Source organism: Vigna angularis, chromosome 4 (assembly GCF_016808095.1).
Source record: "Vigna angularis cultivar LongXiaoDou No.4 chromosome 4, ASM1680809v1, whole genome shotgun sequence".
NCBI lineage: Eukaryota > Viridiplantae > Streptophyta > Magnoliopsida > Fabales > Fabaceae > Vigna > Vigna angularis.
The window spans coordinates 17,659,632-17,686,201 of record NC_068973.1 but is presented as its reverse complement, the minus strand read 5'-3'; the positions used below and the strand labels follow the sequence as shown (position 1 = coordinate 17,686,201).

Sequence of the window (26,570 nt, the reverse complement as noted above, 5' to 3'; positions counted from 1 at the left end):
TGGAGGATTTGCTAAGAACTTGTGTATTAGATCATCTTGGAAGTTGGAATGAGATACTACCATTAGTAGAATTTACTTACAACAACAGTTATCATTCCAGTATTGGTATGCCACCATATGAAGCTTTATATGGAAGAAGATGTAGAACCCCGTTGTGTTGGTTTCAAGATGGGGAAGCACTAACAGTGGGACCCGAGCTATTACAGCGAACCACAGAAAAAATAAAATTAATCCAAGATCGGATGAAAGCAACTCAAAGTAGACAAAAGTCATATGCCGACAAAAGAAGAAGACCGTTAGAATTTGAAGAAGGAGATCATGTATTCTTACGAGTAACACCAACTACAGGAGTCGGGAGAGCTATCAAGATGAGGAAACTGACACCAAAATTTCTCGGACCGTATCAGATTCTCAAAAAGATTGGGCCAGTGGCTTATGAGGTAGCATTACCACCTGGATTGGCAAATTTGCATAACGTTTTTCATGTATCCCAACTGAGGAAGTATATTCTAGATCCAAAGCATGTGTTAGAAGTTGATGAAATTCAGGTCAAGGAAAATTTAACAATGGAAGTTGGACCAGTGCGTATACTAGATGTTCAAATGAAAAAGCTAAGAGGGAAAGATATTCGCACAGTAAAAGTACTTTGGAATGAAGACACACAGGAAATGACTTGGGAATTGGAAGAATTTATGATAAAGGAATATCCATATCTCTTTTGTAAGTAATCTTTTGTTAGATAGTCTTTGTTTAAATAAATAATTTTCGAGGGCGAAAATAATTGTTGTTGGGGAGATTGTAAGATCCTTGAAAAATATTTGTAAGTTAAATACTAGATAAAAAAAAAGTGAATAGTAAATTGTGAATAGTAAAAGGTGAATAGTAAAAAGTGAATAGTAAAAAAAAAAAAATAAAATAAAAATATTTTTGGAAAGGATAAGTGTTCCACGTAGCTTTGAGATCAGAATTTATCAAATTGCAAATAAAAAATTATTTTTGTAATAGTAAAATGAATAGTTAAAATGAATAGTAAAAATGAATAGTAAATTTTTTTGCTATAAATAGCCAAGGGGGGGAGGCTGAAAATTTACACCAAAGAACTTAGAAAATTTTTGAGAGAAGAGAGTTGGAAGAATTTCAATTTTTGCAAAGGGGATATTCTGGAAGTTTTCAGAGGACGAGGGGATTAAGTCTGTAATAGAGGTAAGGGGAGCTAACTTTGAGTATTTCCTTTTGTATTATCTTGAGTCTTGGATATGCTATATTTTTATTTTTCTGAATATGGAGTATTTTGTTTCTGTATGATCTTAAATTTTAAATGAGAGTGTGCTTTGTGTTGATATCCGAGTGTGATAGTTGTAAAATGTAATGTTGATTATGTTATGCCACTTGTATGTTATTAGTTGTTTATTTTTTTGTATTTTGGAAGGATTAGAAGTTGTCTAACCGGCTCTGCCAGATTCAATTTCTTGTTTCCCCAAACTTTCTATTGCTTCAGTTATTTATTTTATTGCACTTTTGGAAGGATTAGAAGTTGTCTAACCGGCTCTGCCAGATTCAACTTCTTGTTTCCCCAAACTATTTATTGCTTTACTTATTTATTTTATTGCATTTTTGGAAGGATTAGAAGTTGTCTAACCGGCTCTGCCAGATTCAACTTCTTATTTCCCAGACATGTATTGTTCTTGTTATTTAATTATATTGTATTTTGGGATGGATTAGAAGTTGTCTAACCGGCTCTGCCAGATTCAACTTCTTGTTTCCCATGGATTTTTATATTAAGATTATTCTTATGATTGTCAAATATTGTATTCTTCTATGACCATGTATAGTAATATCTTATTATGGGTAATTGTTTATAATTATCTTGTATGAATTCTATCATGAATGAGTTTCTTGGCTGAAATTGATCTTGTTGGAAGGTCTGGAGTAAGGATTCTGTAATAACTTGTATATGAGTATTAAATAGATGTAGTGATACTATTTGAGGTTGTTGTAAGAGGAAGTAAAAATATTAAAATTAGGCATTTTAGATTTAGAGCATAAGCGAACAAGGTAGATAATTTAAATAAATAAATTTTTAATTATTGAAAGCCTCCCTTTGTTGGTAGGATAGAGGAACCTTAAAAACCTGAGTTGGCACATCCCTGATCATAGAGCAGCCCTGGCCTGGTCCAGTCAGTTGTGACTAGTCATATGTGTTGGCGTCGAAGGTGAGTTTGATGCGTTCAGACATCTGGGTCCTCTCCGGTGACCAATTGGGGTAAAGAAAGATCTCTAATAGGATGAAATTAAAATAAAATAAGTTAATTGGAGATGCATAAAGTTATCATGGTAAAAACTTCATATATATTTTATTTATCGTTACATTGAGTTCAGACTTTAATACGTAGTGGCTAAGATATGATGAAATGTTTTGCCTGATCTATGAATCTTTAATTGGTGAAAATATGTTGAGTTATACTCGTTATGGTCAAAAATGAGTTTATAATATGAAGTATGATAGCTGGCGATATGTTTAATTTATTGACACCAAAATAGGTTATTGTCAAATTATGATTAGAGAATGAACATGATTGAGTTATGTAGAGAAGAGGTTATGAATTGTTGATTTGATGAAATGTTGGAGTGGATAAAAGAGTATGAAATGTTGATGTGATGAAATGTTGGAGTGGATATAAGAAATTATTGCTTATGAAATGATGTTTCCTACGGGAAGTAGTATGCTCGGTTATACCATGAGAGCTTGGTATGAACAAAGTAACATCTGAGGTTAATGAAAGCAGGCAGCAAGTGGTCTGACCATAAGGCTTTGACATAAATATGTGGTTCATAAGTTTTATAGAAGCAGGCAGAGAGCGGTCTGACCATAAGGCTTCAGAGAGTAAAACATAGTATACAGGTGAGGCTTAAGGAAGCAGGCAGAGAGCGGTCTGACCATAAGGCTTCGTGAGTAAGCATAGTATAAATTGTAAGGTTTATGAAATTGAGGAAGATGATTTTGATAATGATGAATTAATGACATCGGGGTAATACTATTTGAGTAATTGTAGAAATAAATGATTAAACTATGCTTATTACAAGATTAATGATTGATTTGATATGGTTGGCTTACCCTTATTTGTTTATGCTATGATCATATAACTCATGTTATATGTGATTAGATAATGTTGCAGATGTGGTTGAAAAAGCTTAGAGATGAGAGAGATGCGGGGAAAACCTTTCATGGATTTTTGTAAAAAGAATAAATTTGTATTGGGAAGATTATGTTGTGTAAAATTTAAAAGTTGAAATGTCAACGGTGAATACTATATTGTTTAAAGTTTGTAAGTTTGGTATTGTACTTTGGAGTAATTGAAATAAAGTTTGATTGTTTATATGAGATATCGAATTAATTTAGTCTCTACTATCAGTAATACCCTTTAAAATATTTGGGTGTTACATATTTGACCATACGGCCTCAGCCGCTCGGCCTAGTAAAAAGTTCAAAGAGGAACTCATAAAGTTCACCGTTCGGTCAAAGGTGAAGCAACGACTGAAAGCAGCCTCCCTCAAACTCATATAAGTCCTATAGTTAATCATGGCTAAAGCCGAAACGCTTAACTCGGACTTGGGAGCATATGTATGGTATACAATATGGATCGAACGGTTAACATTTAGCACTGTTCGGTCCATCCACTCAAGGTCGTTCGGTCCATCATTACATCAATGTTGGGCCATAATTGGGCCGACTTTTAAGTTATTACTATTTAAATTATTATTGGGCCAAAAGTTCAGCAAATGGTTAAAATAATCAAAGATAACTGATTAGAGATATTGATAAAGTCGTTTATGAGTAACTAACTGAATCTCTAGGTAAGTTTGTTTTTATTTGGTCCATGAAACACTTATAAATACAATGATAGGGCCAAAAGCCAAGTACGTTCAATATATACTCTACGAGACTCAAATATTCAACTATGATAAACAATTCATTAAATCGCTCCTAACTTGAGCGTCGGAGTGCCTTTTGCATGTACCTCCCCCCCCCCCCCCCCCCCCCCCCCCCCCCCCCCCCCCCCCCCCCCCGGTCTAGAATACAACCGAGCGGAGCAGGTGACAACCGAGCGGTCCAGACTGACAATGAACGGTTCAGACGATCCAAACATTTAAAAGTAAGGAGGACAGGTCGGAAAGGTTAGTCTCTCGGTTTTGAACTAATCCCTACCGAAACAAAATCATTTTTCAATCAATTAGAGTATTTTAATTCAGGATTCAACAATTAATACAAAGTTTATTTGTAAACCATTTATTTTTTGAATCAATTTTACAAATATATTTAATCCACTAAATTGTCTTGTGTGAATTTTAATTAAGAACTTATGAATTTCATTCTAATAAATGAACTTTTAGAAAGTCTTAAATAATGTTGAAATTTTAAACTTGCTTTCGATAATGATGAAGAAGAAGGTGAACTAAAGTAATATTGCTTGAAAGACAAATATTGCAATAAAGTAAATTTGCACAAAACATAAAGTGGCGCCAAAAAGGAACTAACAAGGTAGAGATGCAAGAAAGTAAATGCAATTAACTAAATTACAAAAAATAAAACAAGAATCGATAAAAGAGATAAACTAAAGTGGTTACCCAAATTGCAACAATTAGCAATAAAATTGCCATTATTCCTGTTTGGGGGCGTTCTTAGAGTATTTTTCTTGTAAATACAATTTATCACCCTTCTTTGGACACAAATAATTTATTTACATTTCCCTCTCTTGTTTGACAATTAAGTCAAAATAAAATAAAAAAATTAAATTAAATAATAATTGGAATGATTATCTAAAAATCATTCACGTTGCATCAGTTATACTTATTAAGTCCACATTTACACCAATTACTTTTACTTACACTACTACAAATTTATTCATTACCGAAGGATTATTATCGAAGGCCTCTTACCCCTCGGTAAAAATGACAATACCGAAGGATTTCCCGACGGTCATTAAAGTTGGTCATTACCGAAGGCTTTTGGCCCTCGGTATATGCATTTACTTGATAAAATCTGAATTTGGAATTTCCCTCGTCCATTTTCCAAATGCTTTTTGGGAAAGCTTCTCCCAAATTTTCACCCATCCCCGCGCCATCGCCACTCTTCCTGGGATTTCCCTCTTCCATTCACCGGAACCGGACGTCCATGCACCACCGCCACCAGCGCCCACCGGAGATTTGTAACCTCGCTCGCCTTAACCGCGCGTTTCGCGGCGCCGCCTCCTCGGACTCAGTCTGGGAGGCCAAGCTGCCACGCAACTACCAGGATCTGTTGGATCTGTTCCCGCCGGAGCGCCACCGGAATCTCTCGAAGAAGGACATTTTCGCGCTCCTCTCACGGCCCCTGCCCTTCGACGATGGCCACAAGGTGGGTGGTGCTCTCCAGGTCAGTTTTTTTTTGGTTAGTTAGGGGCTGCTGAAACTTTTAGGGATTTTAGTGATTGTTTAGGGTTTTGCAGGAAGTGTGGCTGGACAGAGTCACGAGAAGGGTTTGCATGTCGATTTCGGCGAGGGCGATGGCGATTACTGGAATTGATGACCGGAGATATTGGAATTGGATTCCTACTGAAGAATCTAGGTTAGATTTACTTGTCTTTAAAGCTGTATCACGAGAAAGAAGAAGGATACACTGATGATAATGTGTTTCTTGTTTGATTCTAAAGAAAATGGAAAGAAAATATGAATGTTGATTTAGAAACAAAATATTATGTGACTAAATTGTCTGATGTTCTGATATTGTAAAGCGATTTTACATTATGAAGGTAATAACCCTCAGACCGTGAAGACAAGTATGAGGCAGTGGGCTCAGGTTGTTGGATGTGCAGTGCGTCAAAGAAGCTGCGTGTGATTGATATAAATAGGCCTTCGGTAATTACCGAAGGCTTTAGGCCCTCGGTAATTACCGAAGGTCAAAAGCCTTCGGTAATTGTTAGCGACAAGGGATTTACCGAGGGTTGATTGGCCGTCGATAAGCCGTCTGTAAATGGCATTTTCCGAGGGCTTTTGGCATTTTCCGAGGGCTTTTGGCCTTCGGTAATAGCCTTTTTTTTTGTAGTGTTAACGTCCCGTTTGATCGTCTTTTTTCTTTCGATTTTATTTTATGAGTGTCTTTTTTATTTATACATTTTGAATTTTTCTCTTTCTTATCATCGGCTAACTCATTCATTGACATTGTCTTAATATTCTATTTAATCATCGATTTATTATTATTTTTTTTCAATTTCACCATTTCTTTCAATTTCTTTATTTCCTTCGATTTTTCTACTTTTTTTCGATTCCTTTGTTTTTCTCAATTTTTTTCTCGATTTCAAGATCCTCGAGAGGATTTGATTTTGGTTTAGTTAAAAGGATGAAGAAGAATAAGAAAAAAAGAAAGGAAGAAATCAAAAGTATTAAGAGAAAGAGTTTTTCACATTTCTATTAGCACCCTGACATAAAGTTCATATTTTTTTTTTATTCAATGCAATAAAAAAGGCCTAAACTTTTTTTACCTTCTAAACTACTCTTACAATTACTTTTCTGCCTTTTAAATTAAACATATCGATTATCTTCTAATAAGATCTAAGCTTTGTTTTGATTAAAGAAGAAGTGAAAAAGGAAAGAATGAAAGAGAAAGAGAATAAAAAGCGATACTGTTTGGAAAGCGAGAAAGTGAATAAAAAAATATTAAATATATTTTAATTTTATTATGATAAAAAAACATATAAATACTAATAAAAGAAATTAAGAACATAATATATTGTATTCATTTTAATGCAAATCCGAAATTTAAACTTGTGTAAAAACTACAGGTCTGGATTGAATTTTCTAAATTTCGGATTCTCTAAAATTTTCGTGTACCCATGTTGTAGATATTGTAAACACATGTAAATAACATTAAACTAAATAATTATTTTGATTTCATTTAGACATTTATATTAAGAAAGAAAAAGAAAAGGAAATCCATAGAGGAAGCATGAAAGGAGTGAAAAATGAAGATTTTGGTTGAATTCCTCCATTCCATTTTCTTTATATATTTAGTTTTAACTGAAGGAATGAAAGGAAGGTTGAAGTGGAAGACTTATGCAAAGGTGAGGAGGGAAAGTGAAAGACGAAGCAAAAGAAAGAAAGAAAGAAAAATAGAGAAAAGGTGAGGAAAGGAAAGTTGAAAGAGTGGAATCGAGAAGGCAAGGCAGCCCATTATAAAAAGAAGCATTGATTGATTGGGGTGTTGTGGCAAAGATACTGTGATGGAACGCTCTTCCAAATAAAAATATAATTTATGTTCCTGAGAGAAGCGACAAGGACCCAATTCTATGGACAGTGCAGAATGTAGGGTCATTGACCTTCTTCATCCACACTTATACGGTCTCATATTCTTACACACATCACTGTCTCAGGTATTCTACTTTTCTGCTTTTCTTTTCAACCACATCACATCACACCATCCAAACAAACCTCACAATTACATTTCATCTTAACCATTTACTTTTCATACCTAGCTGCTACACCTACGTCTTTCAACCACCATCCGCAATCTCCTTCCTTCTATTGCCCACATGCAATGCAATGCAATTTTCTCTAACTCATCTGCTTTTTTCTGTTTTTCTTCTTTCTCATCTAACACACAACAAACCAAACCATACACAATTATTTCTCGACACCACCCTCTTTTTCTTCCAGATATTTCACTTCCTCGTCATATCATAAAACCTAATCAAAAATGCTATCTTCTTCTTCTTCTTCTTCTTCTTCTGTTGCCCTCCTGTATTAAAGAACAATTTCAACATGACACTATAATTTATGGACCACAAAGCTCATGTTTGACGTGCATGTGTGCAGGTTTTGTTAGAAATGGGTTCAGAATGATTTTAAAAAGTTGTAAAAGAGATTGCAGTGATCTTCCGATCATCTTGGGAAAAGCGCAATTATGAAGAGTTTTGTCGATAAATATCAGTGATTTGGTAGGGGAAATCCGTCTTCACATGGTTTTTTCATTGTAAGGTAGTAGATTAGGCAACGAATTAAGCAGAAGAGGATCTTCGTATCTTGAAGATAGTCTCAAATCATATATATAAATTGACCCATCATAGCTATCTACACGAGAAAGACGAAATGCCAGTGTGGAGCAATTCAATATTCATTGGAAAATTCGCAGGTAGAAAAATAACACTAGAATAATCGATACTGTTCCACCCAACCAGTATCATTTCCACCTTTTTGCTCAATCAACAAAACATAATCCACGGATCTCACCCAAGTTAATGCTTCGGATTCTGTGCTATAAAATATGTACACTTTTCTTCCTTCATAATTAATATTTAAATCACACCTTTTTTTTATTCTTTTATACCACACTTTCTCTCTTAGATATTGCATTTTCTCATATATACTGTTAATAATAAGCTGATTATTTATTTTCTTTCGAAGCTTTGTGATTTTGCTCGATTGATGAATTAAGATAGAACGTATTGATTATGATGAGATTCTTTTGGATCTAATTAAACAATAAGAACATCACAAATTTTAAAAACGGATAACTCTAATTATCCAACAAAATTATTTTAATTAGGTTAATGATGGAGAACAAATAAGTGTGCTTTTGCATTTGTTTTATAGCTTAGTGTTACAGTCAACTGTTTGGAGCATCCTGTTGTTGATTTCAATATTTTAAAAAGTGGAAAAGTTTGAAACACTTTTATGTTATTTCCCTTTCCTTTCAAAGTTGAAATTGATTACAAGTATTTAAAATTAATTGTTAATCACGTGGAATCCAATAATGACAGGGAAACAAACTATTGTATTAAAATATACAAATTCATATCTTTTAAGAGAAAAATATAATTTTTTAAAAGAAAATGTATGTTATGAAGTGAGACACGTAAGAAAAGAAAAGGTGATTGGCATGTGAAAAGGTGATTGTAACAGCAATAATAAAATCGTAGAAAACCTCATAGATTTGTTAAGCCAGCAAGAATTCCTTGTATCTTTGATCCATGAAAACTACGATGAAAAATGAACTTTTTAGCCCTGCTGTCTGGGCCCTTTGAATTTGTCTGCATGTTTTTCAAATCTTCATTTTTGTTCTTACTTACTCCACTTTTTACTCCACCAATTTCTTCTGTGAATTAAGAACAAGAAAAAGGTAAGCACCATTGTCACCCAGACTATAAAATATTGAAAACATTCTATGTATCATCATATGCAGTGTGAGGATGAAGGAGACAAAAAGGCATTATGCAAGCACTAACTGCAGTTTATTCAAATCATTCTGAATTCATCCATCTTCTCCACTTTCTATATTCTAATGTGCTTTTCCATTCAAATTATGAACATTCATTCCTGATTATATTTAAGAACTTAACTTAATTTTGTTAATTAGCTTCAAAACAAAGGAAGCTCGTAACTTTTAGACATTAAGACCTACATCAACCATTCAACCAAAGTAAAGTAGTAACTAACTAACAAGTTTATGAAATTCAATATAAGAACTTATTTTTCAAATGAATCACATCGGGAAAAACTTCAGTTTCATCTTGTGGTATTTTTCAGCTTTAAATATATATGTTAAAAGGTTAAATATTTTTTTTAATTCTTAAATTTAGACACAAAATTGAAATTCATCTATATTTTAAATTTTAATATATTTTTATTTCATACTTTAAAAATATTTTTAATTCAAAAACATTAATTTTTTTTACATGTTTTAAACTAACGTTAAAGTAAAATATTAAATATATTTTAACAAGTTAAAAAATTTCATACGGTTGAAGTAAAAGTATTACATCTATTTATTCTTAAAATTTAAGAATTAAATTATACTAAAATTTAGAAGATAAATAAATTAAATTTAGAAAGTAAAATAATATTTAATGTAGTGATTAAACACTAAATAAGTTAAGAAGTAAAAGATATTAAAAATGAAAGGAAATAAAAAATATGGGGTTTGAGCATTTGAAGGAAAAAAGAGAGAGTCAAAGACTTAGAATTGAAAAAACAAAATGTGGGCTTTAATTGTAAAAGGGATAAGTATGATAACTTTTTGGTTTAAAATGAGAAGAAATCGAGAGAAGATTGAAGAGAGATTTGTCCCTAACAACTAGGGATGCTAAAGGCCTACAACCCTACCTGCCTCCGTGGCTTCCACACTTCCACGTTTTCCTAATAATTTCAGTGTTACAGTGAAACTCGATTATTTCCTCCCATTATTTGCATTACTTACCATAAAATATATTCAATTTTATTTTATTTTAAACATGTTTTCTTTGAATAGAGTAATTTTATAATTCAACCTTTTTAAAAATAACGATAATGTTATTAGCATTTTTCTTATTTTCATTTGAGGTAACTAAATTAAAAATAATATCACAAAGCAAATTCTTTATTATTTTCACTATTTTAATTACTGTTATTCATATTGTTAACACAAAAGCTTCACTTGTCGTAATAATGTTATTTTAGTATATCGAATATTAAATAAAATAAACTTTTGTTACGTTTTTATTCTATAATCATATTTTACAGTTTATACTTTTTTTTGTCTCTCAACGGACATAAATAAGTGAAATGTGTTTATAAATTAGACCAAAATAATGCAAGGAGTGGTAAAGTCATAAATTATGATCACACTCATTTGAAAATACAATCTGATCTCATAAATAGCAGCAATTAATATGCTTTGAAACCATGTTTAAAACTCATATGATGAATCCTCCATCTATATAAAAAGTGAAGTTGTGGGAGAGGATAAAAGCAAAGTGGGTTTGGTTCTTCAGGAGAACAAGAATTATGTGTATATATATATATATATATATATATATATATATATATATATATATATATATATATATATATAGACGACAGTACATAGCTACTATAGATAAAAAGACATCAATTATGACACTGCTTTGCCCTCTGTGTCTTTGATTGCAATCTGAGTTCAAAGGTTTTGGAGAGCCAAACCATGCTGGGTCCCTAGAGGTTAGTGTTCACTTCACTCTTCAACCTCAATAACTTGTACTGTTTCATCTTCTTAATTAATTTTCTCTTTCTCTGTCTCTGCCCTCCATGATCAGAATCAATGAATGAATTTTTTGTGTGCACGTATGAAGTTTCCTCCTATGGCTTTTCAGAAAGAAAAAAGCTTTATTTTTTTATTTTTTTTTGTGTCGATTTCACATACCCTGTTGCTCCTTCTGTGCCTATTTTCGCCATGTCTCCCTCCATTTGCTTCACTTTATTGTTTTGTGGGATAAAAGCAAATTTAGAAAGGAAATCTCTGGAAGTGCAACTCACTATTTTCAGGAATGAAATCACCTATCTTGTTTTCTTCCTCATCTTTTTCTTCCCTTCTTTACACCTTTCTGATATTTCTGAACCATTATTGTAAAGCAAAATGAGAAAGTGAATACGACCCAAGAGACTGGGGAAATCAAATATCATGATTGGCATTGCAAAACGCCTAATAATTTAAATATGCCACTGCTCCATGGTATGCAATACTTGTTCTCAGATTGAAATCGGCGACCAAACTTAGTAGGACTAATTCATCATTCCATTTTCTCTCTGATATTATTTCTTGAGAAAATTCACGTGAAAAATTACGATGCTACATGTATAAACTGCCAACACCACAAAGGTCATTTTAATGATACTAAAAAGGTGTCCTCGTAGTATCAAATCTGCTATAGTGCTCTGATTTTTATGTTCTTTAATCTGCAAATGCTACATATATAGATTTATGTCTTAAAAAAGCTCAATAGCCCTTCTCTTCTCGTCTTGTCATTCCAGAATAAAAAGCATCCATCATGCATGTGAGAATTCTCACATATCTCTTGTCTTTACTCTCAACAGTTAAATGAAATTTCCCAGTGGCGGCTACGTTAGATTTCAATTTCATTCTTCCATCAGCCTTCATCGTTGTTTGTCTCTCAGAAACACTGTTAATGTTAATTAATTAACCTATCTGAATAGTATTTCTAATAAATATATGGTACATGTCTTGATGATTAATATTATCTTCAATCATATTAAAATACAAGTAATCACGAACCACAAGCATAGTTTAAAGGACTTGATTGAGCATGTGAAGGATTCGGTAATGAACATTATATGGTTGTTTTATAGAGAAAGTGTCAGAGTTCCTACAATATAGTTCACTGTATTTTTAATATTTTATTTAATTGATTTTAATTATTGCGGGCACATGGTAACACACTTGGAAGAAGTTGGCACGAAGCAACACGAGTGCATGATTCTGAAACATCCATTATATTACAGCTAGTGCTTGTGCGGTTTGGGATAACATTAAACAGATAATGAAGCAAAAATATCAGAATTGAAAGGGGCCTCTCACCCTACACTCCAGTGCTTGTGGCTCCACACTTATTAGTGTCATACACCTACCATATGGTCCATGCCTATTTCTTAAACAAATTCATCTATTCACTTTTTTCTTATTATCTTAAGTAAATCTCTCTTCAACTAAAACCAACTTTCTTCCTATGCTAAATCTCCCTTTTCAAATTTAACTCAGAGACTCAGTTGTGACTTTCGAACAAGGTTTTGGAAGGTTCCAACGATGCTAAGTGCTGATAATGATGTATACTATGATCAATCTTATCATACGCATTTTATTTTTCACCCATTTTCTCAACACATATATATGTCCTGCACAATTTCCATTCAGTTTTGTCCCACACACTTCCAAGGATTCAAATTACTTCTCTAACTGGGGATTCAGATTACTTTGCCACACTCTCATAGCCATTTCTTCAAATACTTTTTACATCACATTATACCCTGAAAAGGCTACACACCCTCATAAAAACTCCTTCCATTGCTTCTTAAATGAATGATGGGTAATTCAACCTAGTCATGTGAGTTTCTTCTAGTGCCTTGTTGCTAAAAGATCTATCCAAACCTGGAAAAATTCAGTTTCAAATATATATCTTTTTTTTTTTTTAATTCAGAAACCCTTTTTCGAAAAAGGTGAAAATCAGGATTGGTTTACGGAGATCTGATTACCCTGGACATAGAAAGGTCCTTTCGGTGTCATTAACATGAGGCCAAGGTATTATAATAATAATAATAATGACAATATTATTATTTTATATTTATTATACATTATTATATTTATATAACTTTTTTAAAAATTATATTAACAACAATTTAAATTAATAATATATTTTGTATGTTGATTGTATTTCATGTCTTCCTGATCTCATTTTTTTTTATTTCATTTCATCGTATGGTTTGTAATATTTTACTATTATTTTCCTTCCATGTACTAAAAATTAGGATGCACCATGCAACATTTTTTACCATAATATATGTAATAATCCTCTTTTTTGTTTTTGGTGCAAGGTGGAAGTATGAGATCAGTTTTACTTTTTAAAAAAAAAAATTAAAATACAATATAAATACAAACACACACCCTCTCAGAGTAATTTTACGTCTTTATTTTTTCTTGTTTAATCTAATTATTTCTTATGAGTATTAGTTTAAGAGAAAGGAAAAGAAGAGATAGGAGGGCAAGTAAGTACTTGCATGTTTGTAATAAGAATTGAAGTGCGGTATGCACGTGGTTAAGTTTTGAGAATTAAAATGATGTTTTATTTTTTATGGAAAAGATAATATTTGGAATGAATGAGATAGTTAAAATTTGAGGTGTCTGATAGAGTAAATTGATTTTAATACGAAGAAGAAGCTTAAAACTACAGGGGCAGCTAGTTAGCTGGTAGTGAAAGTGATGAGAATAGTAGCAATGTTTTGTGGAAACGCGATCAGATGTCAATTTGAAGAGAAAAAAGTATGAAAAAAATGAGAGGTTTTTGGGTTGAAGGTATTAAGGTGCAGTGTTAGTTTTGTTGCATAATACCAACAACCCCTCATTAATGGTGGAAGCAAAAACATCACACGAAGCCCAAGAAATTAAAATCTGAACTGCATTGCAGAGGAAGAGACGGGTGCTATTATGTTTTGCTGTAATAAGGAACCCCTATGGCGCTCCAAGTGGGCACCTATGTCACCCTTAGGTCTTAACACTTTCGGGTCATCGCTTTTTCTATGAAGGGTAAAAGCCACTTACGTAGCACCCAGTACTACTTCAGCCTAATACTACTTCACAAACCATTTTCACTTGTGTTTTTTCTTTTCAACCCTTTATCTCTTCAATAGCTCTTATAGCCATTAATGCGCCATTAATGCGCCTTAACGACAATGCTAGGAATCATCAATCATGGATTTTTCTAGCTAAACTAATCTTAGTCTTAATAAATATCACTAACCCCCCTTTTTAAATTGTTGCGTCTCCTCTCTTGTTCTATATTTCCTTCACTTCCCTACCAACAAACAATTACAGAAAAAAAGAAGATTTTCATAAAATGAAAAACCTTTTGGCGTATTGAAAAGACCATGGACTTTGATGCTGTTGCGGTGAATTGAATGGACTGAATTTTTGATCTGTGGTTTCTGGTTCAGCAACACTTATGCTTGATGTAGGCATATTCTTTTCACGTAGCAGGTCCTATCCATCGAAAGCGAAATGCTTTTAAAAATTCTGTACTTTTTGTCTCTTCACTTTTAATGTAATGTTGCAACAATACCATTCTTATTTTATTATTGTTATTTGTTTTATGACACAGTCAATGTTAAACTTGTGTCTCTATTTGATCATTATTTTAAAGTATAAAATAATCTTGAAACCCTCTCTTTGGTTAGTTACGACAGGGGGAGATAATAGGTGGGGGGATTACAGCAAAGCGTGAAGGTGAATGTGGAGTGGTTGTTGCAGTTGCAGAGTATGGAGAACAGTAACATCTTGTTTACCGCGTGAGCGGCTCGTGCATGCAGTTTCACTCTTCAATCTCGAGGTGACTTGGTTGGTTTGTTTTCTAGGTGACAACACTTTTCTTCTTCCGCCAGTCTCTCTGTGTCTTGAATCCGCTTGGTTCACTGCACTCGGAGGACTTCTTTTCTTTGACCTTGGACTTGGTGTTGTGGCCAACATTGCAATAGGGTCGGTGATAGTTTTGAATTCAAGAGGGTAGTGTTTCATCTCAAAACGGTTTTGGCTTCTTCTTGTGTATCTTCTAGGTTCTGCTTTTGAATTTACTTATTCTATTGTGGTGCTATTGGGGTTTGAAGAATAAACTATACTTTCTTTTTTATTTTATGTATTGGGATCCTGGTCTCGAGAGGGTTTCCAACATGCCAACAAGTGTTGTCATTGGCTGTTTTGTTGAATTTCTGAGAGGTTCCTCGTACTTGGTCCCTGTTTGTGGTGGTGGGATTTTATATTGAGATTAGTTTTTCTCCATCAGCGAGAGAAACTCGTTCCCTTGATTTTGGGGGTGTGGTGTATTTAAGGTGTCGCAGAAGAAGCAGGGGAAGGGTTGGAGGTGACATTTTCTCTTCGTATGTGGGACATTTGCGTTTGACTGCACGCTATGCTGGTCTCTGATGAGGGAGATTTTGATGTGTTTTTTGACTCAGTGGATTGTTTCTCACCAACCCAAGGGTCTGCTCTGACAGAAGAAGAGTCGAGTTATGAGATTTGGGCGAATGAGCCTGTGAGCGTGAAGGAAAGGAGGGGAAAGTTTTTGCAGGGGATGGGGTGGGATGATGATTCTTCCAAGGTTTGTGAAGAGAATAATATGATGAATTCTGATAGCTCATCAGTGAGATTTGGACTGGAGAGGACCAGTTGTAGTTGTATTTTGCCTTATGATGAGGTTTCTGAGGAGTTGGTTCTGTCGGGAAGGGAAACAACTTCTGAGGCACAAGGGTTGTTTGAAGATCAGAAAGGAGGCCCCATAGATAAACCGGATGCAAGTTTAGAAGGGAAGATTTATGAGGTTTCTTTTACAGATCAAGAGGTTAGACATAGAAAATCTGAGGCTCGAGAGGAAGAGAAGAAAAGTTGGTGGAAGCACTTTGTAAGCAACAAAAAAGGAGGTTGGGGGAAAGTCAGTTCGAAATTGAATTCAGGGCCAAATAAAACTCGTAGAATAAAAGTAAAGCACAATAAGAAGAGGTGGATGGAGTTCAGTGCACTGTATATTGGGCAAGAGATTAGAGCTCACGAAGGCCTGATTTGGACTATGAAGTTTAGTCCCAATGGTCAATATCTGGCTAGTGGAGGTGAAGATGGTGTTATACGCATATGGCGTGTAACATTACTAAATACATCAAGTATTTGCTTCAATGCACAAGACAGTGCTGTTAGCAAAGTGAAACATGGCTCCTCTGGTTCTCAGCAGCAACAATCTAGCCAATCCTTTGTTGTTCTTCCTAACAAGATTTTGAAAGTCGAGGAATCACCATTGCATGAATTTTATGGTCATACCAGCGATGTCTTGGATTTGGCTTGGTCCAATTCAGATGTGAGTTTAATTTGCAAAAGCCTTTTAGTTTTAGACAATTTATGTTTGTTCCATTTGCAAACTTTGTTAAATCTGATCTAGAGTTCCTCTTGCAGACTCTCCTTTCTTCTTCTTCGGATAAAACTGTTCGCTTGTGGAAAATCGGTTGTAATGAATGTCGGAGAGTTTTCCGTCACAGAGACTATGGTAAGTATGCTTTGTTTACTTTCATAATTTTCTAGAATGTGGAAAATTGCGATATCTTAATGAAACAAGTGTAATAACCATTGTGTGTTGTTCTGACATGGAAACAGTGACATGCATTCAATTCAACCCCGTTGACGAAAATTTCTTCATCAGTGGTTGCATAGATGGCAAAGTCCGAATATGGGGTATCCATGAAGAACGAGTTGTTGACTGGGCAGACATACGAGATGTGATAAGTGCTATAAGCTACCGACCAGATGGACAAGTATGCTGTGATTTCTTGACCGAATCTCTGTGATTTTGTATGTCTTGTTACTAATCACAATTCTAGATTCTTTTCTTCATTAGATATTGAACCTATGACTATTCACTTGTGCAGGGTTTTGTAGTCGGTTCCCTCACAGGCACTTGCCGCTTTTATGTTGCCTCAGGTATTAACATGCCGATTACTAGTTAATTAAGTCTTTAACTCCCTTTAGCAGGGTGAAACACCAAAAATCATAAGAATTAAAGTCTCTAAATAGGATTTCTAATTGTTTAGGCAAACATTTCCAGCTTGATGCTCAAATGCGTGTCAATGGAAAGAAGAGAACATCTGGCAACAAGATAACAGGCATTCAGGTTTTTTTCTTTTTTCTTACAAATTTGTCACCTCTAAAATTTATACTTTTCTCTTACTTTGCTTACATTTCAACACCCTTATTCCATTGCAGTTTTCTCAGAAAAACCATCAGAGAGTTATGATTACATCTGAAGATTCCAAAGTTAGGATATTGGAAGGCATTGAACTTGTTCACACATATAAAGGTAGAGCACTAAGCAATGAGTAGTCAACCACATGATTGTTGAAGTAGTTATTAATATCTTTAAACAATTGCAAGATTTTTCAGTAAGATATTTTGATCTGGTTGCATTAATAGTCAAAAACACTGTTGAATACTTCAAGTTTTAAACTTGGAGCGATTATCATAGAAATTGTTGAACATTTCATCTTTAAACTGAATGCCTACCTTCTGTATCTGATATAAAGTTATACGCAAGTCAAATAGCACAGAAAGTCTTTATTTTCCATTTACAGATTGCATGTGTTCTTATGTGATCTTTTACTTCACCTAATCTAATTTGTGGCTTTTACATGATTGCAAAGCCCACTGTTTCATTCATGAAGTTAATATAAAACTTGCTTCCACCAACTACATTAGTACATTGTTGATACTTAATTCACATGGAATATTCTAAGTTGGTTGATCATACTACTATTTGCAGCTCTTCCAAGGTCTGGAAGTCAGATGTCTGGTTCATTTACCTCTGGTGGAGAGCATATAATTTCAGTAGGAGGGGACTCTCGAGTGTACATGTGGAACTTCAATGACTTGGGAAAAAGTTCTTCCAAAAGTACAAAGTACAAGTATTCCTGTGAGTACTTTGGCTCTAAAGGGGTTACTATTGCAATACCTTGGTCTAGGATGACTACAGAAGAAAGAGGTTCTGGCAGTGATTTTCCTTACTATTCTTCAGAAATGCAACCCCAACTAGAGGCTGCTCATGGTGTTAGGGAATCAGAACGTTTTTCTTTTGGAAGTTGGTTCTCCATAGATGGCACATGCAGGGGTTCTGTGACATGGCCCGAAGAGAAGCTTCCTAGTTGGGATTTACCTCTTGCAGAAGTTGAATTTGATCAGCAGAAGCAATGTATCAGAGATCCTTCCCATGAAAAATACGTATCAGAAACATGGGGACTATCCATTGTGGCAGCAGGTTGTGATGGAACCATCAAGACATTCCACAACTTTGGACTCCCAATTAGGCTTTAGAACACTGGCATGGTTTTGTGGAGAATAAAATAACTGCTTACTTTGCATTCAAGGTTCTATGGTTTATCCTTTGAATATATGAAAGACTTTGGCAGCTATGAAGATGGAGATTCATACAAGAGTTTGAGGGCCTTGGATTCGTAGCGTAACCTACAGAAAAATTGAGGCTTTGAGTGAGATGTTTATCTGAGCAGTGTTGTGCTCAACTACCTACAAGTATTCTCATTACTGAATTCATGATAGATGTCAAACATTCTTGACATATTCCACGAGTTTGTAAATTTGCAGTTTTAGTATGTCACCGATTTAAAGTGGTCTGCTTGTAGAGTCAGGCCACCAGAACCCTCAGCTTTCTTATTGTAACATTTATTTTTGTGAATATTAGCTAACTTATACGATAGGTATAGATTAATAAAAAGAAGAAAACTCAATTGAATTTTTGTTCAAAATACGAGTTTTTCTTGCTTTATGCAGTTATTCCCTTCATTAACAATGATATCTTAACTTTTCTTTACAGATGTGTTAAGAGCCAAACCTTATTCTTCAAGTTTGAATTTCGTTTGTGAAAAGAATTAGATGATTAAGCATACATAACTCATTAACGAGTCCAGTTAAAGTTTTGACTTTGACATTAAAAAAATAGAATGTTTGAGCTTAAGCTCGTTTCTTTAATTATGTTTTTTTAACTTCATCACTATAGTTTTTAATGATTATTTTAATATTTGACAATTATCTACTAATAAAAAAACGTGTTTAACGTGTAATATGTGAAATTAGTTGTTTTAGACTGTTATATTTGTACCAAAATTTCAATGTCAATTTGTGTTCTTAAAATAATTTATACATAAAAAAAACAATAACTATATATTGGCTTTAACTTCCAAAGTTTGAAAATTACATATTTAAATAATTGTTGAATCTTAAAGTGTATTTTTCAAATCGAACTCACCTATAATAGATATAAAATTCATTTGTTCAAGCTTAAAATTTCTCATATTATTTAAAATTTAACTAACGCTGTTTTCGTTTTTAGGGAAAGTACACTTAGGCCCTGTTCTTTTGAGTGGATTTGAGAGGATGGATTTGAGGGGATTTGAGAGGATTTGAAGATAATTTTTTTTGTCGTTTATTTGAGTGAATTTGGAGGTAAATGAAAGTGAATTTGGAAATAAAATTTGTGAGAATTAGTATAGAATTGTATGGACATGACAAATTAAAAAAAATTATTTTCAAATTCACTTTTATTTACCTTCAAATTCATTCAAATAAACAATATAAAAAATTATCTTCAAATCCTCTCAAATCCCCTCAAATTCATTCTCTCAAATCTACTCAAAAAAACAGGGCCTTAACGTTTATTTGTGAATTGAAGACGGATGGTGAGCTGATTTCATGTTCGGTTTAAAAAACTAAGAAGTAATTGAAAACGAAGAATTGCGAGAATAGTAAATCTTTCAATGATATGCGCGGATTTGGAACATACACAGCGCAAATGTTCATTTTACCCCATATTGTCGTTGCTTTCATAGGCACTCACCCAATAACACGTGATGTAACAACTAACACCTTCATTTTAAGGTTTTCGATTTTGAAAAAAAAAAAGCATTATTCATATGTTTTTCTAAAAAAAGTTGTAAAAGTAACTACATTTATCAGATTAATTGTTTTATACACAAACGTAAAATTTTTATAAAAACAAACTTTTTGTTAATTAAGTCATATTTTATAAATTAGGATATTTTTCACTGTCATTCATTTATATAGGTTGTTGATTATGAAGGTAGAAAATTAAAATAATAAACATAATAATAATAATAATATTTTTTTTTTCACATTAAAAATTAATTTTTATTTTTTTCTCTTCTTATAATAATTTTTATAATTATAAGGATATTTTTATAATCTTCAATTTTTAGTAATTAAACATTTTTTTATCGGTAGGTCACATTGGTCAAATTTTATACTAATTTTTACAAATTTTACTTTCAAATCTACTCTTACTCATCTTTAAATCCACTTAAAAAAACAACAATCAATTGACCTTCAAAATCTCCTAAATTCATCCATTCACTCTCTCCTAAATCAAATAGTCTAAAGGGAACACCATTTAAGTTTTTTTTTTTCTATTTCAAGTATGCATTGTGCAGCATTTTGGCATATTGTATAAAGGGCCAAACTAAATCTGAGTGCCAATAAATTTTTTAAGTGATTTGTGTTTTATTGTTATGAATCTTATTAATTGAATATCCAATAATAAAAGTTGAATTTTCGTTTGATTGAAATTGGTTTAATAAAATTTGAATTTTCATTACTTGTTTGATTGAAATTGGCTTAAATCCTAATTCTCTTAACGTTATTAAAATCATGTTTTTTCAAATGGGTTTTATCAGAAAGTCTATTAGATTTTATTGTGATTTAATATTCTTAATGAAAACAATAATTTCAATATTTAACAAATGTTTTATCAAATTATATATATATATATATATATATATATATATATATATATGATTCGGATGTTGCTTGATAAACCCAATGGTGACCACGAGAAACATGAGTGTTGACGACCTAGTTGAGATGATTTGGATGTTGCAATAGAAGATGGAGGAGATGCAACAGGGCCACGAAGTAGAACTCATAGCAGTAAGGGCTAAATGCTCGGCTCGAATTGCCCAGGAGAAGGAGTCGGGAGTAGGAGAGAAGGAGGGAGAGCAACACGGTAAGGAGCGCGGGAAGGTTATTGTGAAAGATAAAACCGAGCGTAGCGGCTCACCGGATGAAACGTGGAAACCGACTGAACAGGAATTTGAAGGAAGTAAGGCCAAATTCGTTCATGCCGAGAGCGCCGCGACGAACAAACAGTTAGCGATAAAGACCGAGAGCTCATCCACCTTGCTCCCTTTCGTCCAGGCGACCATGGAGGAACTGAGAGAAAGGGCAGCCGATGAGATAAGGGTAGAAGAGATGAAATAGTCTTATAAGAAAGAAGGTCAGGAGGTCAAGGGGGAGAAGACTGACAAAAGAAGGCTGGACGGTCGAACCAGCAAGCCGGGGGAGTTCAAGCAAAGAGAACCCAGGGGACCGCGATTTCAACAGTACACCCCACTGAACGCCCCTCGAACGAAAATTTTTCTGGAAGCCTTAAGTGCTTATCTGATCCGAGAACCAAAGAGACGACCCACACCGCCAGGGGCGGACGACAACAAACATTGTTTGTATCACAAGAACATGGGCCACACCATAGAAGAATGCGTGACTCTGAAGGACAAGATATAAGAATTAATCCGGGCGGGTCAGTTGAAGAAGTACGTGAAGATCGACCGTCCCCAAGCACCCTTGGATCGACCAAGTCCTCGGCGGACTAGTCCCAGAAGACCGGAGAGACAGGAAAGGTCTAGGCGTGATCGGACTGACCGTCCGCAATCTGAGAGACGGCGAAGCTGGAGCCGTAGTAGGAGCCACGACCGTCCTTTGCGAGGGCATATCAACACGATATCTGGCGGTTTCGCAGGAGGAGGGTCTTCGTCATCCGCTCGGAAACGTCACGTATGGGCCTTGCGATCCGTGCACGCGGTTGATAAACCACGAAGAACGATGCCGCCCATTACTTTTTCAGATAAAGACTTTCATGCACCTGACCCGATCAAGATGATCAAATGGTAATAACGGCAGAGATCGCCCGCTACAGCGTGAGCAAGGTGTTGGTTGACCAAGGGAGCTCGGTAAACATCCTTTACTAGAAAACCTTCCAGCAGATGGACATCTCAGATGACCTGATTGTTCCATACAACGAGTAGATCGTGGGATTCACGGGCGAGAGAGGGTGGACACGAGGGGATATCTTGATTTGCGCACTCGATTGGGGACCGGCTGTGACTATGAAGAGAAGAGGGTTAGATACCTGTTGGTGGAAGCTAACACCTCCTATAATGTGCTCCTGGGCCGGCCATGTCTGAATGCTTTCGGAGCAATCGTGTCGACCCCCCACCTCACATTAAAATATCCCTCTAACAGAGGAGCAATTTGCACGGTTCGAGCGGACCAGAAGACAACAAGAGAATGTTACGCAGCAGGTCTAAAACTCCATACTCGCACGGTCAAGAGAAGGACGAGTGGGTCCGAAGTGGCTATGGCGTACCTGGTCCCGTGGACGAACACCGAGGACCGGCTAGAGCTGTTGAGGAAGACACAGCCGGCCTTGATAGGGAAAGACGCCTCCTAGACCACCACTACGGCACGGGGGCTAGAGCTAGGGTTGGAGAGAGAGATACAGTTTGTCTTATGGCGAAACCGAGACCTATTCGCCTGGACGACCGTCGACATGCCAAGAATTCATCCTTCGGTCATGTCACACAAATTGGCTCTGTTTAGAGAAGCGCGACCGGTAGCGCAGAAGAAGCGGCAAATGGGGGAAGAGAAGAAGAAAGTTGTTGAGGAGGAGGTAAGGAAGTTAAAGGAGGCAAGATTTATCAGGGAGGTGACGTACACCACTTGGCTCGCCAATGTGGTCATGGTAAAGAAGGCCAGTGGAAAATGGCGCATGTGCACCGACTACACTGACCTGAACAAGGCTTGCCCTAAGGATTCCCATCAGCGTTGGTAGACGGGACCTCGGGCCACAAGATGTTAAGCTTCCTGGACGCATACTCTGGGTATAAACAGATACCTATGTATGAACCCGACCGAGAGAAGACAACATTTATCGTCGATAAGACAAAGTTTTGTTATGAAGTTTATGCCTTTCGGCTTGAAGAACGCCGGAGCCACATATCAGCGTCTAATGGATAGGATCTTCGCTGAGCAGATCAGTCGGTGTATGGATGTGTATGTCGACGACATGGTCGTCCGCTCCCCCGACGGACGGCATCACGCCAGAGACTTAGAAGAAGTCTTCAAGCAAATCAGAAGGTATGGGATGAGACTAAACTCGACGAAGTACACGTTCGGCGTGGCTGTCGGAAAATTTCTCGGATTTATGCTTACCGCCTGAGGAATCGAAGCCAACCCTGACAAATGTGCAGCCGTGTTAGAGATGCAAAGCCCGACAACCCTTAAGGAGGTTCAGAGGTTGGTCGGCCAGCTCACCGCGTTGTCACGATTCATCCCTAAGCTGGCCAAGCGGGGGCGACCGGTGTTAAGGAAGATTAGGAAAGGGTCGAGCAACATGTGGGACACTAAGTGCGAAGAAGCGTTCTAGGATGTGAAGGCCATCTTGATGAATCCACCAGTGATGAACCGTCCGGCACCCGGAGAAGATTTACAGATCTATCTGGACGCCGCAGAATCAGCAATCAGCATTGCGCTGCTTCAAGAACGACCCAAACCTAAGCTCGTGTACTTCACAAGTCGGACCCTCCAAGAGGCTGAAACAAGATATCAGCAAGTGGAGAAGGTAGTCCTAACCCTGCTGAACGCGTCCAGAAGACTTCGGCCGTACTTCCAAAGTTACCAGGTCGTCGTTCGAACGATGTGTAGAACTCATATGGAAATTTGTTCTTTCACTTATGTTGAACTCAGGGCTAAATACCCCATCCGGGAGCGACCGGGAGGAGGATCCCTCTTTCTCTTTGCGCCCCTTCTTGGAAGCAGATTTTTCCCCCTCTTTTTGTCCCTTCCTCCTCCTAACAAAGGGCTGGGCGGAGGTAGTGGCCGCCTTAGAAGATGGATCCAGGAATACAACCGGAGGGTTCTCGGGGGGGATCATTTTCGGCAGTAGCAGCGTCGCCTAGAGGAACCACAACACTAACAATTGGGGAAGTCTTGACGTCGGCCGAAGGATCAACCGGTATCCGGCTGGCAGAAGATACGCGTTGGACGATGGGTGAACGGTGAGCAGTCGGGGCGATCCGTTCCCGGTCGCTCGAGGAGCTAGCACCGACTCCTTTCCTCGAAGCCATGAAGTTGGATTTGCGGGGAGGTGGAGTAGACATGATATCTAACAAGCACACAAAAATTCAGCTAAGTTAACATCGACTTATCAAAAAAGACAAACCGAACATAAAATACCATACCGAACGCTATTTGTTCACAATCCTCATGGCGAAGGCATTCGACTAAGCCGAGGGCAAAGAGACGGCGGGGGAGAGCGTTGATGATTCGCACGACTTCCAAGTCGATCGGGTTCATTATACCGATCGGATAGGCCTTTATTTTCTTGGGGTTCCTCGTCCAATAAAATGGGAACAAGGGATTTCCCGTCGCGTCATGAAACTCATGACGGCAGACCTCGTCAATAATGATTTTGAGGAATTTATTCTTAAAATTCTTGTACGAGTCAGAATACGGATGGAAGAGGGTCCTATCTTTGATGGATGTCAAAGAAACCCAACCACCCTTGGGGAGCGTGCGAACATCGAAGTAGTGCAAGAAAACCAGGATCGTCGGGGTTATCCCAAGGGCCGAACACATCGCTGTAAACGCCTGGACGGCCGCCCAAGCATTTGGATGTAGTTGCGCAAGAGCAACGTTCAACTCCCGGAGAACGACAATTTGGAACATAGTAAAAGGTACCCGGACGCAGAGTTGATCGAAAAAATTGGTGTACATGAAAAAGAAGTCATCCGGACTTGACCCTTTCCCATGATAAACCCGCTTGTTCCTCCTGCTCACTCCTGCCCGTATCAGTTGGGAGTCCTCTATGTCTTTGACAATGTAGAGTCGATCGAATCTCCACGTTAGTGCCCTCTTAGTGCCATACTCCGATGCAAATAAGCTAGCATCGTGCAATGCCCAATCGTACCCCAGAATAGCGGTCACATTACCGACCGGCTCCAATGGCACATCATCTACGGGAATGCCACCCTTGAGAAGATGGATGGGTATCCTAAAGATAATCCTCTTATCCACATACGTGGGGGAGTTAGGCTCTGAAGATTGATCCTCATTATGTACAGGAGAGCTTAACCCTAGTGACCGATCGGACTCTTCCAAATAGGAGGACGACACCGAGCTCGGAGAAGAACCACGCTCCCCATCACCGCCCGTCGACCCACCGCCACTTCTGCCCGACAACTCCAAAGAAGACTCAACATGGACGATCGCCATTTATTACCTGAAGGAAAAAGAATAATCTGAAGCTGGAAGTAAAAGAAGTGAGAAAGTAAAAATGACAGTGTCCCCACCCTCTTTTTTATAGGAAATTTTTTTATAACCGTCAATGCATCTTCACCGTAAAAAATTACCACGATTAACGGTCCGGATGCGGAGACGCCTCAACTCCCACCATCGCGCGCACGACATGTGTTTTTCCGCCCAAACCCATTTTCAAAAGTTGGTGGGCGGCAGGATTTCAATAGCGTCAAACTGTGCGCCCTCCAACCCAAATCCATTGCCGAGGACGAATGGTCAGCAAAAGAAGCTCCCACACTTGTAACCAAAATAGTAGTCGGCCTTAAACCCAAATTCCACTACGTTCACTAGGGCTTGGGGGCTTATGTACCATACGGACCGGAAGGTCCAAGAAAGGCAACGTATGATCAACCTAACCGAACGGTCTGCTAAGACCGGCCGATAGGTTATCTGAGTCATTAAGACCGTGATTAAGGTAAACAACGATTAGGACCATTAGGCTAAAATTGGGCTGCGATTAACTTTTCACTAATCCCAAGTCCATAGCCAAAACTATAAATACAGGTCAAAGGTAAGTGGTAGGTACATTGCATTTACTGTGCATTTATTATTATTCTATTGAATTGCCGAACGATTCACATACTGACTTTGACATCGAAGGATCTTTGACAGGTTCCCTCGGAAGAGCAAGACAACGGAGTTTGAAACGAGACCGAACGACAAGAAGACAAATTGTGAAGATATTCAGTAATTCAGCACAACCACCGAAACACACACACACACACACATATATATATATATATATATATATATATATATATATATATATATATATATATATATATATATATTTTCTCTTATTTGTTTTGTTTTTAAATATCATTATTATCGCATTGCAATGCATTGACGCATATAGAGCATTCCAAATCGAATGTTTGTTAAAATAAATTTCAGCCTCTTAACTTTACTTCCAAACATAAATAAATTTTTATTACATTATCAATCTTAAATATTATAGGCATATTATTCTTTGCTAATATATATTTTTTCATTTATTTTTCTCACTTTTAAAAATCTTAAATAATTTTGTTCTTTAAACTATATCATTACA

At 36.3% G+C, this 26,570-nt stretch overlaps 2 protein-coding genes across 5 annotated transcripts; both read left to right on the top strand.

The window, feature by feature from the left end:
* Nucleotides 1-5,173: 5,173 nt before the first annotated feature.
* On the top strand, nt 5,174-5,676 carry LOC108330378 (F-box protein PP2-A15). Its single transcript, XM_052876456.1, has 2 exons — nt 5,174-5,413; nt 5,487-5,676. The coding sequence occupies exons 1-2, from the start codon at nt 5,174-5,176 to the stop codon at nt 5,658-5,660; spliced, it is 414 nt and encodes a 137-aa protein (XP_052732416.1). The 3' UTR covers nt 5,661-5,676.
* A 5,226-nt stretch (nt 5,677-10,902) lies between these two features.
* LOC108329970 (uncharacterized) lies at nt 10,903-18,860 on the top strand. 4 transcript variants are annotated; one of them, XM_017564392.2, is made up of 8 exons: nt 10,903-10,986; nt 14,728-16,391; nt 16,487-16,577; nt 16,685-16,842; nt 16,957-17,008; nt 17,119-17,198; nt 17,291-17,384; nt 17,844-18,860. In XM_017564392.2, the coding sequence occupies exons 2-8, from the start codon at nt 15,456-15,458 to the stop codon at nt 18,389-18,391; spliced, it is 1,959 nt and encodes a 652-aa protein (XP_017419881.1). In that variant the 5' UTR covers nt 10,903-10,986; nt 14,728-15,455; the 3' UTR covers nt 18,392-18,860. The 4 variants fall into 4 exon arrangements, with proteins under 4 accessions (XP_017419881.1, XP_017419882.1, XP_017419880.1 ...); XM_017564393.2 differs by lacking the exon at nt 10,903-10,986 and adding an exon at nt 14,301-14,530 and having other exon boundaries at nt 14,737-16,391; XM_017564391.2 differs by lacking the exon at nt 10,903-10,986 and adding an exon at nt 14,301-14,530.
* The last annotated feature ends 7,710 nt before the right edge of the window (nt 18,861-26,570 follow it).